The 18,373-nt window shown below is 35.6% G+C and overlaps 1 protein-coding gene across 1 annotated transcript; it reads right to left on the reverse strand.

The window, feature by feature from the left end:
• On the reverse strand, nucleotides 1-1,858 carry LOC141841385 (uncharacterized). The gene is made up of 3 exons (XM_074729550.1): nucleotides 992-1,858; nucleotides 256-735; nucleotides 1-150 (listed from the first exon to the last, which is right to left on the reverse strand). The coding sequence occupies exons 1-2, from the start codon at nucleotides 1,804-1,806 to the stop codon at nucleotides 291-293; spliced, it is 1,260 nt and encodes a 419-aa protein (XP_074585651.1). The 5' UTR covers nucleotides 1,807-1,858; the 3' UTR covers nucleotides 1-150; nucleotides 256-290.
• Nucleotides 1,859-18,373: the final 16,515 nt, after the last annotated feature.

Here is an 18,373-nt window from a genome sequence, read left to right on the forward strand (position 1 = left end):
CAATAATTGGATATTCCAAATATGAGGGAAGAAATCAACAAGTTCAAAAGTTAATACCTTTTCTCTTCTTAAACCAGGCACATCTGTATCTTACTTTTGCATTTTCATTGCCATTGCTTCATAGTTTTTGGTCTGACATGTCTTTATTTACTGCAGTGAGCAATTCACAGTAATGAGTAGCTCCAGATTGCAAAGTAGAAAAAAGTTATATTAACTAGCAGTTCCATATAGCCAAACTTGAGCAAGTCAATTTACCATTTGCTTATCTTTTCTGAGGCAGGAAATTGTATCTAAGATTCTGAAATAGGTATTGATTGTTTGATTCTTGAAGACAATACTTGTCTATCATGTGGCTTAGCAAGAAAATCATGACTGCAAGCTGAAGGCATGACAGGCCGGATCCCACCAGGATTCAAGGGAAACAGAGTGCAAAAGTAACCATCCATGATTGCTTCAAAGTTGCACGTTCTCGCTACCTCTGGGATCTGATATATATCACATGTGTAGCCGTAGAGATTGGGGTATTCAACTAGCTTCTTCTTAGTGCACTTAAAGAGGACATTATATGCAAGGTCAAAACGGATCAGTGTAGTAAATAGGCAGACATCAGCTAAAGTTAACACATCGCCACACAAGAAGCGAGAGGTAGATAGGTGAGATTCGATCTTATCCAATGTATTGAACAAATCATTGACTGCATTGTCATATGCTTCCTGACTCTGTGCAAAGCCACATCTGCAAAATCCAAGCTAATTTCACTCAATGAGAGATTTTTTGAAAAGAAATGTCAAAATCAACTTCGGCTCTCAAACATCATACCATAGAAAACAGTTGAATGAGAATTGGTTTTCAGGAGAAAGTAGCATGAAGATCATACATAAATTCAACTTGTAAAAAAGAAACAATTTTCACAAATGGATCAATATGGATGATTTACTTGCAATATATCACCAAACTATTGAAATAACACAAAAATAGAGTGAGAAAATACTTGTAGACTCCATTGTTAATGTTTGGGTAGATAATACGATTCCATTCATCGATCTGCTTCTTGAGCTCCTGAGGGCAGAGGTCCAATTGCGAGGATCTATCGATGTTCCCTCCAATGACCACTGAGTTCAAGAATTCGATGATGGAGTAGCTCTCGTTGCACACCACCTCCTTCTTCTCGGAGTCCCAAAGCATCGGCACCGTCGACCTCCCGTCGTAGCCGCCCCTCCGAAGATTGTACACCTCCCTCAGCGTACTACAGCCATTGGCCCGGTCAGGGCTCGGGTTCAGTTCATCACCGGAGATAGATTTTTCGATAACGGGAAATCGCCAGGAGCCATCGAGTCCGGGAGCCACGACGGAGACGGGGAGTGAAGAGGTGAGACCCTTGAGGGCGCGGACGACGAGGACACGATGCGCCCACGGGCAAGGGAGAGCGACGTAGAGATGGAGATGCCTAGGGTTCTTCTGGTAGTGGTGAGGGACAGAGGGGAAGGAGGAGGCGGGGCGATCGTAGGAGCCGGGTGCGGAGGCGGAGGAGGAGGAGGAAGGAGCGAGCTGGCGCATCATGAGATGCCACGCTGCCGACCATCCGGCTCGGACGGCGGAGACTAGGGTCTGCGGCGGGAGGCCACGACCCCATAAAAGACGCCCGGCGGCGGTGAGCGGATCCTCCGGTATGTCCTTCGAAGAGGAAGAAAGTGCGATAAGAGTGGAGAATCTTCGGCGGTTAGTTGTGCCGGGGAACGGAACGCCGGAGAGTGGCCGATGTTTTGGCGGAGTTGAGCTGGGGAGGAGCGTTACCGGCGTCGCCATGATGGGGATTATCTACATAGCGGCCGCAGCGTGCTCCTGCTTTGAAAGATATCCCGGCCCAACCAATCTACAGCTCGGCTTCCATTTCCAAGCCACACCCAAATGGACGGCCAGACCACGCTCTAATGAATTATAAAATTAACAAAATTTATATTATGAATTTTTTTTTTGGCATTTTACACATTTCAAAAATTACCATTACCACACTTTCATATTTAGTAAAAATCACATTTCTCTGCTAAAATATATATATATATTTTAACGCTAGGGCTGTAAATGTTTCCGGAGTTACGGTGCAAAGGTAAGGTACTTCCGTAGTTAATCATGTATTCATAAATCGATTCTTAACTGTACTATAGATTAATATTTTCTGATGGAAAGATGATGTGTGAAAATTGCAAGTACACGTCTGTTTCAAGTAATAAAAGATCGTTCCTACAGGAATTTTAAAATAGAGTACCAATGAGAAACGTGAAGCAAGTTATCTAAACAATCGAACTCTGCTAGAGAGTAAGAAATAAATCGAATCGAGAGAAAACATTAGGAGTCTTAGGAGAAAGTCGATGTTGGAAAGTGACTTTAGGATTTTGATTTTGCCATGATGACTGTTGACACCCTAAATATTATTTACTTCCTTACCTCAATATTTATACGCATGTAGGTGGTCTATCCTGAGATACCGATATAAACTTTTGGAATTATACTGACATGTCTACCCAAACGCGACACATATTTTCAAGGCAATCTTACTAAAGTGATCGCTTTTTCAGAGAGGCTCCTATCAAGATGTCCCACAGTCCTCTAGGTGCTATCCCATACTTCGTGATGCCGAATCGGAGTCGACTCATTAAGCTCTGTGATAGTTAATGGTACCTTCGTGAGGTTTTGGATTACTTTCGTGAACAATCTCTCATGTATTAATTCTTTATAGGTTGGAGATTTAAATTCACCTTTCAGTCCTTCCTCGTGTCTTGTGAGATATGAACATATACAGTTTGTGTCAAAATCGTGTATGCGCAATAAAATCAGATTATGGATAAACACATCATATGGTAAAAAAAAGATAAATAAATATAAAATGAATGTTAAGAAATCAATCGGGCTACTTCCTTATCCTAGAATCTAGAATACTACTCTATGGAGATGAAGTTACAATTAAAAGACATGAAGGAAAGTGTTTTACAACTCAAATCAAAGAGAAGAGAGAAGAAATGCTTAGTCATGTGGTTTCCGATGTCTTCTGAAGAACTTCTAAGCTCCAAAGGGGACGGAAATAGTGATGGTTCCTTGGAAATAACTCCCCTAGGATTCTCTATCATGGGGAAACACCTTCTCCATCCTCTAGGATAGGGGATATCTCGTAAATCCCAGATGATCCAAATAATAGCCCCATGAGTTCTTTTATATCCTCCAAAGTCTGCTAAATCTATTATGCCTTTCTAAATTATCGATGAACCACCAAAATGATATTTTCAAGCCCTTAAACTTAGTTTTTATGGGTTTTTCCCTGAATAAAAGTTGTATATCTCGGAATTATATTCAATTTGATAGGTTGTGGGCTTTGTGATTTAATCCGAGTCAAAATTTATAGATGTTCAAAGTTTGGTTTGTAGTTTGGGGCGCCTCACCATAGAGGTTGTTTGGGCCAACAAGGGTTGTGTAAGGGGACACAGACCATGCTAGTGTTAGATTTTCGGTATGTGTATTTTAAATTTATGTTTCACTACACATGCAGCAGAAGCGTAATAAATATTTTATTACTATTTACACATAACAACCATACAAGAATACACATGCATGCAAATATAATCATAGATGAGAGCATAAATAATTTATACCTTTTAGATGACACGAAGTGGAAATGACATTAACAAGCAACCTTAAGCATGGTTGCCTCTACTAGTATCCATGCCGAGATCTCCTCAAAATGACTTCCTTAAGTCACGTGCCATGTATCCATTTTGATACTAGTCGAAGTAGGAAGACAAACGGTCCGAGAGAGGGCCTATGGTTCGATTTCATATCTGGCAGCTTGAAGCAACATGTCGATATGAATCGGATTGAACGGAGGTGATTACACTACCATTCGAAGGTCAAATAGTTTGCTATCAAGAAGGGGAGCAAGCCTAATGGCGTGGTTGTTCCAGCGATAACAATTGTCCCGAAATAATGGCCAAAATGAAAGGAAGAAGTGATACCTTTCGGTGGAGAAGCAACCGTTGCTTCTCCTCGTGTTCTTTGCTTCCACCGCCGATTGTAGCTTCCTTTGACTCCGGGATGGCCGACCCTTGGGAGGATACTGATCTTAGGTAGATCAATGGCCGATGGTGAGCTTTAGAAGGACTCCTTTGGCTAGCGGCAACAATAACCACCAAGGGAGGGGCCACAATAACACAAAAAGGAGAAGGCTTTGTGTTTGTGTTGGTTGACAACTCAAGGAAAGGAGGAAGAGAGGGGTCTACGGTTTTAAAACCTAACAATTAGGTTATAATCTTGTGTAAATAACTCTTTATAAGAGTTATATTTATAGATCTCTAACGAGTTTGGTTCGCTAACCAACAATCTGCTTCCATTAACCCAAAGTCCAAACCGCTAGACTTAAGTTTGGTTCACAATCAAACCGGGTTGGTTCCAAGCCAAACCACATTTAATTTAAATCAAACTAATTTAGTTTATAATTAAACCAAAATGAACCCACTTTGTTTTTAAAAGATGCGACCCATCCGCGCTTCCTTTCTAACAAAATATTTTTCATATTTGCCCTTCGTCTGGTCTAATCAGACTTAATCTCTTTCAATCTGAGAATCTAATTTTCAAACTCGTTTTATGTCTCTTAGAGAAACTCGTAGTGTGTGTGACCTTATAGATTCCCAATTTATGTTGGTTGTTCATAATTAAACATTAATTACGGATCGATCATGAGTGGGACCTAGTAGTACATCATGCCCTTTAATTAATAAAAAAATCACAGTTAATTCTAAAACCACTTTTAAACCCTTTAATAGCTATAATTGTTCATGCATCTATTCCTTTCACTTATTTTATATCCGCTTAGTTCAGAACATGATATATGTGTCAGTCTCCACTGTTGATGTAGGGAGCACCAGATGATTAAACTCGGATTTTGACAATGGCAAAGGGTTCAAGTTAAATTTGTGAAATGGACTAATGAGCTAAACTAAGTGTGCAGGTAGCACAGGGAAGTCCTAATTACAGCTAGACAAAGAAAATCCTAGTCATAAGGACTGGGTAAGAAAGTCCTGATTAGGAGGATTGAGCAAGAAAATCTTGGTCAGGGGGACTAGGCAAGAAAGTCTTGGTCAGGAGGACTGTGCAGGAAGACTTGGAAGATCAGAGCACTAGGCGGAAAAATCTAGACGGGTCTGAAAGATCAGACGTCTAACGGTGGAAGTCTTGGGGACCGAGGATTAGAGGTCGAGCAAAAGTCCAACAGGTCTGGAGGATCAAGTTGGCAAAAGGTACATTCTTCTGAGAGGAGTGAGTAAGGATGTTTTAATAGGAAGGGAAATAGTAGACGCCGATCTGACCTAGAGTTTCACTAGAAATCTAAAAGTCAAAATCAGACAGTTTGCCAAAACTATCAAATTTCCTACTTATATTTTGTTATGTACTAACCTTGTGATGCAGAAAAGAAGAGATCGAAACTTTGGGTTCCGAGCACCCTAATCTGGATCCAGGCGACTAGACGGTCCAAGTGCCCGGAAGGGATCTAGGAGCTCAAACATTAGTCGATCAGGCCAGCGAGGTGGATGAGGTGGCAAGTTTCCAGTGGTCGAGACACCTCAGCCTCTAGGCGCCCGGATATGGATAAGGAGTTGCAAAGTCAAAGTTGATCCGATAACTTCCACGCTAGCATTCAAGTGCTCGGAAAGGATACAAGCACCTGAAGATGCCGAGTCAACGTTGGAAGCGGATCGACGGGGTGACGTGGAGGTGCCTGGAAAGAGTTTCATGGGTCTGAATCAGCCGATATATGCAACTGCGAGAGGAAACCCTAGGGCACAACATTTCACGCTACTACGATGACTTCTTGCACGCAAACAACACATTTGATCCTCCATCGTAACGCCGAGGAGCTGCACCAACTTCTACGCTATACTTCTACTTCATTAGTCGATAATCTTTTCATTTTGCTTTTGTACTTAAACTCTTAGAACGATAAAAGTTTACTGTTCGTAAGTATTATTTTATAAAAGTGAAAACTCCTTCTCATAAGAGGGAAGTTTAATAGTAGATTGTCCGTTGGAAACAATCAAGGATCGTGGGCCTTGGAGAAGTAGCCTATGGTTGTAAACTAAGTAAATAAAAATATTATATTATTTTGTTTCCGTTGTATTCTATATCCATACTCTGATTTTGTAAGATTCTCGAATAACTGAAAATGTGACAAATGCACTATTCACCCCTTCTAGTGCTCAACTTGATCCTACACCCACTGGCCTGACTATGTCATAGCTAGCCCAAGCTGTAGTTCTTTATCCTACAGATTCAAGTTACTCAAAATATCTGTCTAAGCGGATCATCCTCTTGATGTGTTTCTGCTTTAACCAAAGACTTACGAGTAACAATCTTGACAAGTGGCAATAGAGTATATGTCTCCCAAAAAAAGGAGTGATGAATCTTCTATTAGCAACTCAATCACTTTCGAACACTTCGACTTATACCCAATCATCCTAGGTCCACACCTCCATAAAGACGCTTGCTTAAGATGTCAAAGTATAAGTCTCCATGACCAAGATGACTTGAATATCTCAAGTCGAAGGTAAACTAGTTATTATCCTTTTAAATCAGAATCTCCCCCTTAACCTGACACGTCACAAAGCAATCTCTCTATGTGTCTTAGGATTTGACCCAAATCAAAAGGATAATGGATAATATTTAATATGATTTTGAAATAATTTTCAAAGATTTTAAAATATTTTTCAAAAACTAATTTTGAGGAGCTTATAAGAAATAATTTTGAAATAATTTTACTCTTTCGATTTGGACCTCCCCCTAAATCTAATACTTCCTTAAGACTCCTTGCTAACCATAAGACAAAATCTCTAAATGTCTTAGAGGTTAATCTAAATTAAATAGAGTAAATAATTTATAATTTTTAATTAAACTTTTAAGTTTGGGTTTTCTCTAAATCTGATACTCCCTCAGGACTCCTTGTTGACTACAAGGCAATCTCCCTATGTGTCTTAGAGGTTGTTCCAAGTTAAAACATAATTTATAAAATATTTTACAAAATAAGAGTTATAAAAAGACTATTTTTAAAATGTTAAAATTTTTAAACTTAATTTTTAAGAGGTCTTTTAAAGATAAAGTCTTTTAAGAATAACCTTCCCCTCAATTAGACACTCTCTTAGGATATCCTTATTAACCACAAGGATTTTCTGCCTATGTGTCTTAGGGTTCTTAGATATAGTATTGACCTAGAGGTTTGTGTCTAAGTACTGGTCAACCAATTTTCAAATATATAATGTTTTAAAAACTATAACATAGATACACACAACAAGCATGAATTTCAAGTAAATATCAAATTTTTAAAAATAATTTTTATAAAAATAGTTATAATAATTTTTAAAAAAGTTTTTCAAAACTTTGTATTTTAATTGTCTTTATCATCTCATCCATTCTAAGTGCCTCAGTACATTGCATACAAGGGTTACCTTATGGGTTTTATGAGATAAGTTATCAATTTTATTTTTATTAATTTTAAGTTAAGTCCTAATGAGTGTTTGACCTTGTGTTAGATTTAGGTTTAACCGTCAGTCAATTAAGTCCATTTTTTAAAAATTGGCTTCTAGATCGTGGCGAGGCAAGGGCCTTCTTGGTTATCAGAACAACGATCACTTCCTTAAATAAAGCCTTTTTAAGAAATTATCACTTTAATCAATTTTTTAAGAAACCTTGGTCTAACTAGTCTATGATGTGGCGAGGTAGCTTCGATTAGTTCTACTTAGCTAAACAGACCAAGCAAGGTATTTCTTACTCCACTTGACTACCTAGACCAAGTTTCCCTGATGTACTATCATCTCGCCCTACCCTAATACTATGTTGGTAAGTGTCAACCATTCATATATTTTTAACTAACTGTTCTATATTATATAGTAAGTAAATATGATGACATGACATTTATGTGCATTTAAAATAAAACATATGCATGTACATGACAAGTATGCATGAGTCAAACAATTTAAGTAAATTTTTTAATTTTTAATAATGTATCAAATTCTCAATTTGATACATTTCGTGTAGACCCACGAATATATCAACCCACTTTGATATACTTTGACAGAGCAGAGTTGCAGAAGAGGACAAGGGTTCGAATCTCGGCGAAGCCGAGCAATACCCTTCTTCGTCGTGACCAATTGTAGTTTCTCGATTTACCTCCTCACAGATGGTCATGGGGTCGACCGTGTGGGGCCGCTGGGGAAGCGGATTCCACCTTAGGCAGAAGAAAAAGTTGCAGAAGAATTTTATTAATTTCTTGTTTCATTTAGTAATATTTTAAGTTATTTCATAATTATAAGTATTTTATAATTAAGTTTACGATTTTTAATTAAGTTATGTTTGAATTTATTTGTTGATTTTTAGTTTGTGTATGGATTATTAATTAATTATTGACTTATTAATTTATTTTTAAATTATTAATTTGTGTAGTTTGATTTTGAATTATTAATTTGTTTAAGTTTGAATTTGACTTTTAAAATTTTGAATTTTATATTTGAATTTTGAATTTTACATTTTAATTTGAGTTTTAAATTTGAATTTGAATTTTTAATTTTAAATTTTAACTTTAATTTTGAATTTTAATCTTTTAAGGTGAATTTGAATTTTAAATTTTAATCTTTTAAGGTGAATTTGAATTTTAAATTTTAAATTTAATTTTGAATTTTAATCTTTTAAGGTGAATTTGAATTTGAATTTTGAATTTTGAATTTTGAATTTTAAATTTTAAATTTAAATTTTGAATTTTAATCTTTTAAGGTGAATTTGAATTTTGAATTTTAAATTTTAATCTTTTAAGATGAATTTGAATTTTAAATTTGAACTTTAAACTTTAATCTTTTAAAGTGAATTTGAATTTTTAAGGTTGGGGATATAATTTTAGATTAAATTTTATTTTATAATTAAATAGAACTTGATGATAATTAATTTTATTATTTAAATTCATGTTTTTTTATTAAAATTTATAGATTTATCTTCTTGAATTTTGAGTTTAAATTTTAATTTTTTATTTAATTTTAAATTTTTAGGATTATTTATTATTTCATAATTAAAGGGTATACGGTTGTAATTAACTTTATTATTTAATTTTAAATTTTTAATATGTGAATTTGAATTTTGTATTTTTAATCTTTAACAAATTATTGTAAATTTTTTTTAAGATTTAATTTGAATTTTTTATGATTAAATTATTAATTTTAGAATTTATCTTGATGGGTTTTAAATTTTTCTTATTATTAGTATTATCTTGATTATTTAATTTTAAATTATTAAATAAATTTAATTTATTCAATTTATCTTGATGATTATTAATTTTATCTTCTTTGGTTAAATTTTTATTAGGTTTCAAATTTATTAAATTAATTAAAATTGAATTACTTAATTTATTATTATCTTGATTAAATAAGTTTTAAAATTGGTCTAATTTTTATTTATTTGTATTAAGTCTAGATTAATTAAATTTGAATTATTAATTATTAAAAATTTTAAATTTGAATTAGTAAAATTATTGTTTAATTTGTATTTATTAATTAGTTTATTCAAATTAGATGAATTTTTATTATTGATAAGTTCTAAGTTTGAATTTTTTAAATTAATTAATTTTGAATTAGTTGAATTGGTTAAATTTGAATTAGTCAAATTATTTGAATTATTGAAATTTGAATTTTGAAATTTGAATTATTCAAGTTTGAATTGGTTAAATTATTTAAATTATCTAAATTATCTAGATTTAAATTTTTAAAATTATTTAAGTTATCTAAATTTAAATTTAAATTATTTAAAATTTCTAATTTATCTAAATTTGAATTTTTAAATTATTTGAATTATCTAGGTTTGAATTTTTAGATTATTTAATTTTTTAATTTATCTAGATTTGAATTTTTTAAATTATTTAAATTTTCTATTATTTAATTAGTAAAATTAATATTTTCTAACTTATGTAAATTTTCAATAAAATTATCTATATTTTCAGAAATATTAAATCTAGCATGCAAAATACTAGGGGTATTTTTTTTTAATTTACCATACTTACCGGAATCGTAACTCCTAATTCTGGTTTCTTTTTCGCCGTCTTCCTCTCCAGGCATCGATTCTTGTAGTGTTCGCATTTTTGACATTTGAAGCAGTTAATGTGTTCTTTGTTCCTTCGGGCTCCTGAAATTGGTTGCTCCTTTGCCGCCGGTGATGTCATCCGAGTCTTACAAGTAAGACACTGATTTTTATAGTGTCTACTCTCCCTGCACTTAAAATATACAATATGAATTTTAAAATAAACTTTATAAAAATTACCTTTCTCCTCCTCCATCTTTGCTGTCTTGCTCCCGTAGCGGTTAGTCCGATCAAGAGCAGGCCTACTCTGATACCAATTGTAGGATCTTTGGGACACGCTAGAGGGGGTGAATAGCGCGTTCATCTTGTTTGTTCATTTTTCATTCTATCAAAGATATTCGCAGTGGAATTAGTAAAATAAGCAGGGACACACGGATTTACTTAGTTCCTAACCCCCCAGGATTAGTACGTTCAAGGCTTATGTACGGGAGGCATCTGTCCACTAGTGGTCTCATTTCCAAATCTTTTTCGGAGGTGGAGAAACTCGTCTTACATTCCAAATAATAATATAAATAAAGTACAATGTAAGACAAAGAAAAAAATAAACCAAATTGTGTCGAAGCTGATCCAGAAGTCCTAAGCGCCGCGCACTCCTCCTGGAACTTCCCTAGTTGCACAAGCCTGGCCCCGTTTGTGTTCAGTAGCACTACATGAGGAAGAGGATGGCGTAGAGAAGTTGTTTCTTTGTGGTGCACGTTCAGCCTCCTTATATAGCCCCTTTCGAGCGCCTGGAAGCCTTATCCAGATAGTTGTATAAGATCTGATCCGATTCGATCTTCTCGATCTTATCCGGGTTGATTCTTCTGGATCTGGGCGCTTGGAAGAGATAGGGGAGCCTGTACCATCCAAGCACCTAGATCCAGTTAACTCGGGTTTGACCTGAGTTGACCCCGGACTTGGTTCGGCTGGCTCTGTTTGCTCCACTTATGTTTTCTCCATCTTGCTTCTAACTCATGGTTCCTACAAGATAAGCATACAAACACGCAAGCAACCTAAGCCTTACCCTATAGGTCTAACTTTAGATTTCTAGTGAAATCCTAGGTCAGACTGACGCATACCATTCTCACACTAGTAACGCACCCTTACCTACTCCACTCGAGAGAATTTACCTTCCAACTAAGTTCTCTAGACTTGTTAGTTGGACTTTCGCTTAGCCTCGTTCTTTGACCCCCAGGATTTGCCGCTAGACATCTGGTCCACCTGACCTGCCTAGACTTTCACCCGACATCTGATCCACCTGACTTGCCTGGATTTCTTGCTAGCCATCTAATCCACTTGACCTGATTAGACTTTCACCTGGTGCACTTGATCTGCCAAGACTTCTGCTTAGTCCTCCAGACCAAAACTTCCACTGCCTAGCTTCACTCACCAGGACTTCTTGCCTAGTTTTATTCACTAGGATTTTCTTACCCAATCCTCTAGATCAAGACTTCCACTGCCTAGCCTTCAGCTAGGACTTTCTTTGCCTTGTCTAACTCAGTAGGACTTCTCGCTAGTCATCTGGTCAAACTGACCTGACTAGACTTCACTCACATCCAAATATTAGGTCATGTTTGGATCAATCCTTGGTCAAACTGATCAGACCTAGGTGTATTGTCAAACATCGAAAGTCTAGGGTCAGACATAATGCTCCTTGCACCAACAGTTAGGTCTATGATAACTCAAGCTAATTTGTTAATTTCCTATTAGGGAAATGCATTATTAGCAACAACTTATACTACTTAACCGAGTGCCTTCTAAATATGTTCTCTCTACACCTTATGAATACTAGACAGGCGGAAAACTAGATTTGAGTAATCTAAGACCTTGGGGTCAACTACTATGTTCATGATCGTACTCACTAGTATAAAAACTAGGACATAAGGGGTACGAAGTGTATCTTTATAAGGTATTTTGAGACCTCCAAAGGTTATGTTTTCATTGGTGAACAATAATATGGAACCATATCCGAATCAGAATCGAGAGATGCTATTTTTCTCAAAACTGAGTTCCTAATAAGAGATGATGTTGATAAAACTATTCCATTATTTGAGGATGATATTTTGTCAATGATAGAGGTATCACAAGGGATGCCTGAAGCTAGTCAACCCAGTGAAAGTGATTTGTCAATTAATGAGATGATTTCTCAACAGTTCAACCTACGAAGTAGTCATAATATTATTCCTCAAAAAAGATTTGATATTAAGAATGAGACATTAATGATTCTCCCAATTGATGATGAAGAACCTCGAACTATTGTGGAAGCATTGAGATGCCTAGTTAGAGAAAAATAGAAAGTTGTAATGGATGAAGAAATAGAGTCAATAAAAAAGAATCAAGTTTGGAAATTAGTCAATCTTCCTTCGGCCAAAGGGCTATTGGGAATAAGTAGATTCTCAAAATTAAGAGGAAAGCAAATAGACCAATTAATCAATACAAAACTCATCTAGTTGCAAAAGGATATACCCAATAAGAGGGTATTGATTTTGAAGAGATATTTTCTCCCATTGTTAAGTTTGTGTCAATAAGGATTATTTTAGCTATTGTAGCAAATTTTAACTTGGAATTACATCAGATCGATATAAAATAATTTTCTTTAATGGTGAGCTTGATGAGGAAATCTATATGGCACAATCAGAAGATTATATTATTGAAGGCCAAGAGAATAAAATTTGTAGACTTAAAAATTCTATATATGGTCTGAAGCAAGCGTTAAGACAATGGAATATAAGATTTAATGAAATCATTTTATCTTATGGTTTCGAAATAACCGAGATGAAGAAAAAATCATATGTCAATGCTATTAGTAGTTTGATGAACACTATGTTGTGTATACGTCTTCATATCGGCTATGTTGTTGCATTAGTTAGCCATTTCTAATCAAATCTAGGATCGAAATATAAAAAAGCAGCGAAAAAGATATTCAAATATCTTAAAGGGACAACATATTATTGTCTCTGATCTAAGATGAGCCTGAAGGACTACACAAAAGCATATTGGGCAAGAGATCTTGATGATAGAAAATCCACATCTAATTATACATTCTTACTAAATGGTGGCGCTATCACATGGAACAACAAGAAACAGACTTGTATCGTACTGTCGACAATGGAAGCTGAGTATGCGACTTATTCAGTGATTATGCAAGAAGCTGTCTAGTTAAAAAGGTTCTTGAAGCATTTAAAGATTGTTGAGGGCAGTAGAAGTCTTGTTATAGTGTATCATGACAATCAAGCTGCTATAGCTTTTTCTAAAGATCCCAAATATCACAATAAAGACAAGCACATGGCTTTAAAGTATAACTTTATAAGGGATATAATTGCTAAGAAAAAGATAATTTTTGAGTATATCCCTACACATGCTATGCTTACAGATCCTTTTACTAAGCCATTGATTAGAGAGTCATTTAATGACATGTGAAGTCTTTGGGACTTCAGAGAATGTAACATATTGTAAGACGATTATTTATGAAATGTCATTATCTATTTAATGTATATGTCTTTGTTACATTTGGATAAAGTCTTGGTGAGCATGTTGGCAGGTTAAGATTGGTCCTCTCACATGAACAATTATTTCTATTTGTTAAGTATAAATAAAAGTAAGACTATTACTTATGAGACAACTAACGAACTTATGAATGAAGGCATATCTGTAAGTTAGAGTCGCCTTGATAGTTATATCAAGATGAGATGATTTGTGAATTAATAATGATCAGAGTAAATAAACCCACCATTTACTAAACCTGTAAGAAGCCAGATTAACATTTATGAGTTGAATTCAGGATTAGGTATTGGAAATATCTAGATTGAAATCTATATGATGTTTGAGAATAACATGCACTCTTTATTAGTAAAGAGAATAATATCGTAACATGTGATTCATACCACATGTGCAATAGCTATAATAAAGATAGTAGGAAAATGGATCTCCGACCCGTTTCTCTACTATGTGAGACCTTTGAGATTATGAGTTAATTTTGATTTTACCCTAAGTGACTATTTAACTGTCTATTTGAAGTTTTAATCAAGGTCTGATACTTTAGCATATATCCTATTAATTATGGATGATTCGATCTATAGAATATGACTAGGAAAGCGACTAATTAAAATAAATAGATTTTAGCTAAAAAAGAATATTAAAATATATTTACATCTTTGATATTTATTCATTGGTCGACCAATTATATTTTTGTGTTGAGTACATAAAATGTAATTCTGAATAATTGTATTGAATGTAGATATTATGAATATGCTCTTGACATAATAGTCATTATGAGGGATTAGAGATGTTCATATTGATGTAAATGATTTAATCTAGAGTCAATACAAGATGTTAATATCTCTAATTTGTTTGAAAGAGTGGTTATGAAGGTGTAATAACTTTATTAACATTAATCGCTCACAATGCTTGCTATTTCACAAACTATTTTTTCAGATGTATGAATTGAATGTTCTATTTGATCTTTGTAACTAATTAGTTTTTATGATTATATGCTCATTGTAATTTGACTTGGACGAGTGGGAGTAGTGGGAGATGTGGACAGTTACCAAAACTACCCACTTACCTCACCACTTACCCTTCTACTCTCCCTTTATTAAAGGGTGCGTCCAAGTTCCGGAGGAAGAGCCTGCTGCATTTTTTCGGAAGCTATGTGTCTTGCGGAATTCTCTTCGGAGGAGGAACATTCATTACCGATAGGGATTTGATTTATGAAAACAGAAAGGTTGTTTGATTCGTCGTAATAGTTCTTCAGACGACGAACACAAAGAATCGTTGTAAGTATTTACAATTTTTGTACAATAATTCATGCATTCAAAACAACAGTCATCTCCATGTGTATAGTATATTTTCAAGTCTTGCACGACTCAAATACATATATCAAACACAACATAATCCTAACTTAAACTATTTATCTAATCTGTCAAAACATTCATCATACCCATTAAAGGGTATGATTGCATTAATAATCTCATTTATGATGGTTGATAATATATTTAAGTTAAATAAATATACATGAAATTACATAAGTATATTAGGGACTTAAACATGCTCCCCTACACTTAAGCTCCTTCTTGAGGTAAGACATTTTACAAAAATATATTAGGGTGAATGAATTTTCAAAAAAAATCTAACTTAGACTCATTCACTTTTCTTCCCTTTTGACAATTATCAAAAACAAATTGCACCAAATGAGTCCAAAAACTCAAAGATAAGAATTCCTAATTTTATCTTGAATCTCCAAGGAAGCCATAAGCCAAAATAGCAAAAATATTTCTGAAATTATTTTTCAAAAAGTGTTTGTAGAGTATGAGCTGATCGAGCACACTTCTCTCATTCGATTATCTTGGCCAACTAATGTTTAAGTGATGAATGTTGCTCCCGGGGCATAGTTGAGTTGGTTACGACGGTTGAAGTGAACAATGGTTGAATCTCATCGAAACCGAGGCAATGTCCTCCTCCATCGTGACCAATGCACCTTCTCAATTTACCTCCTCATAGATGGTAGTGGAGCTGACCATGTGGGACCGCTGGAGTGGCAAATTTTATTTTTTGCTGAAGAGTGATAAATGTTAAGTGCCCAAAAGCTCTACAAGAGGTTCTATAGCTTTGGTTCCACCCCCTCTTTCTTATACTAATAGGGAGACGTTACGTACTTTAAACTTTCCTTAACTTTTACTTATTAAATAAAATAACTCCAATAACTTTTCTTTTTCTGTTTAACATGCGGAAGCAAAAGAAATAAATAAATTCTTAGATATAAAATAAACATTTATTTAATTCTTAATCTTTGATCTTATTCCGCGGTTCCGCCGACACCACACATCAAACACTTTTCCAGCTGCCTCCTCTTTCCTAAAACTTTTCCTTTTATTTATCTGCAGTATGAGGAATGCAAACTATAAGCAACGCTTAGTAAGTACATCATCTAACTCACAAAAACCATAGAAAACTTCGTAATAACATATGCTGTTATATGAAAGAAAATGCTGGTAAATGATATGGGGAAAACTTATACTATATATAAGTGAAAATAAATAAACATCCTTCTTTGGGCCCAGCGAGGTATCAATGCAGACATCTCTTACATAGGCGAACCTTGTGCCTTGAATTCCTTTTCTTATGGGCGAACCTTGTGCCCGGAATTCATTATGGGCGAACCTTGTGCCCTAGATTCCTTTCCTTGTGGGCGAACCTTGTGCCCGGAATCCTTTATGCCTTGCATTTCTTATGGGCGAACCTTGTGCCCGATACCCGCCTCTTAAAAGTAAAATACCTTTCTCATACTTCTTATATCATGCAATTCTACCATTTACGTATGCTTTAACAAAATCATGCATATATACTTTAACAAGATCATGTTTATGGAAAAACACAGGAAACAATTTATACATGCTATGTAAAAGAACTTTATGCATGCTTTTAATAAAATCATACTATAGAAAGAGCAAAGAAAATAACGGAACAACTCATACTGCAGGTGAGAAATGTACTTACCTTATCCGCTCACTAGGATTTTAACGCTAAGGTTTGCGAACTCGAAGCCCTTTCTCCGAGGTGCTCTAACGTCTTCTTCGCGCGACCTAGCAAACATTATAACTACAACTTAACCGAAATCATTGACCTAATCTAATCCTCTGATTAATTGTCTATTAAGTGTCTAAATCTCAATTCCTTAATTAATTATTAATCAATTATCTAGCTTAACCCTTCAATATAAACTAATTGATTACTAAACTTATCAAAGCAATGAACTACTAGTTATTACAAACCAATTACAAAACAAACTACTAATTACTGATTAAATCATAATTATCTACTTGATTGCTCCTTCTTAAACTTGATTAATCAGATACTAAGTATTAAGCCGATTAACCTAACAAAGTACTAATTAATTTGTAATTAACTTAACCAAACTAGATAAATTATCAAGCAAGCCCTTAATTAGTCAACTTAACTCTAATTAATCAAATCTGATTACCATTTAAGTTAATCCACTAATACTCTTAATCAATCAACTTGAATTTAATTAACCTAATTAACCCTTTAATTAACTTACTAATATAATTAACCTAGATTAATCAAGTTAATTAACCCGTACCTTAATTAATCAATTAATTAATTTACTCCTCTCCGTCTTCTTCTTCTTCTTCGTGTCAAACAGGGCAGCAGGTGCGGGTGGCGTCGGCTGCTCGGCGGGAGGAGGCTGGCGAGCTACTGGGCGTCTGCTTCCTTCTTCTCCGGCGACGGAGAGCGGCGGCAGTGAGGGCGCGGCGGAGCAGAGAGGAGGAAGAGGAGAAACAGGGGAAAGGGCGGCGCCTCCGCTTCTCTTCCCGCAGCGACGGTGAAGACGTTGGTCCTCTCCACACGAGAAGGCGACGGGCGGCGATCAGTTTTTCCGGCTCAAACAGAGGCGGCGGCGAGGGAGGAATCGCGAGCGAGGCGGCGCGGCAGGGCGTCTGGCGGCGTTTCCTCGCAACAGACGACGGCGGAGGGTTGCGGCCTGCAGGGGATGGCGGCGCTGGTCGAGCTGGGGTCGGCTAGGGTTCGGCCCTCTTTAAAGCCTTCTCCTTTCCGAGTTATCCGCCGGTGGACGCGGGCGGTGGCGGCCGGGCGCGGTCTACGCGAGACGCGGGCGCGTGAACGGGTCGGCGTATTTTTAATAGGGAATGCACAGTAACTTTCCCAATTAATCTAAAACACCGCCCTTTTTATCGGTTAAACCCAACAATTAAACCTATTATTGTAACGAACCGGGTTCGCTTTTGGTTCGCGTGGTTCGGCCATCAAACGACCTCCGATTTAGTCGAAACCGGTCTCGTTGGATTCGTCTTTGCAAGACGAATCTTTTTACCTATTTGATTTCTATCAAACTCCCTTCTACCATTTAACTAAAGGACCTTTATTTGAATTTTTAAATCTAATTAAAAATTCAAAAATAGACAAAAATAACTCGGGTGTTACAAGGGACATTTGACTTTGAGTCTTTTTTTCTCTTGATTTAGGCTACCTACACTTAAGTCAACTTCTCTTAACTCGAACACCCTAAACTTGAGTACAATCATTTTGATTTGATTTGGACTATTTATCCTTAAGTTCAATCCTTTTGATATTGATTACTCCCCTCAAGTCCAATCCATCCAGTCCCTTTAAACTTCATTATCTAAATCTTCTAATTAGAATGATAGAAATATTCTTTTTTTTCTAACATCTATTTTAGGGCCATAAATGAATTAAGATT

Source organism: Curcuma longa, chromosome 11 (assembly GCF_044706935.1).
Source record: "Curcuma longa cultivar G26 ecotype Majalengka, Jawa Barat chromosome 11, ITB_CL_G26_1.1, whole genome shotgun sequence".
Taxonomy (NCBI): domain Eukaryota; kingdom Viridiplantae; phylum Streptophyta; class Magnoliopsida; order Zingiberales; family Zingiberaceae; genus Curcuma; species Curcuma longa.

What these genes read in the sequence shown, in the direction of transcription:
- LOC141841385 (XM_074729550.1), bottom strand. Translation starts at nt 1,806, where the DNA reads ATGGCGACGCCGGTAACGCTCCTCCCCAGCTCAACTCCGCCAAAACAT. An exon ending in ATTAACAATGGAGTCTACAA is followed by an intron (nt 736 to 991) that starts GTATTTTCTCAC and finishes TGGATTTTGCAG; the next exon opens with ATGTGGCTTTGCACAGAGTC.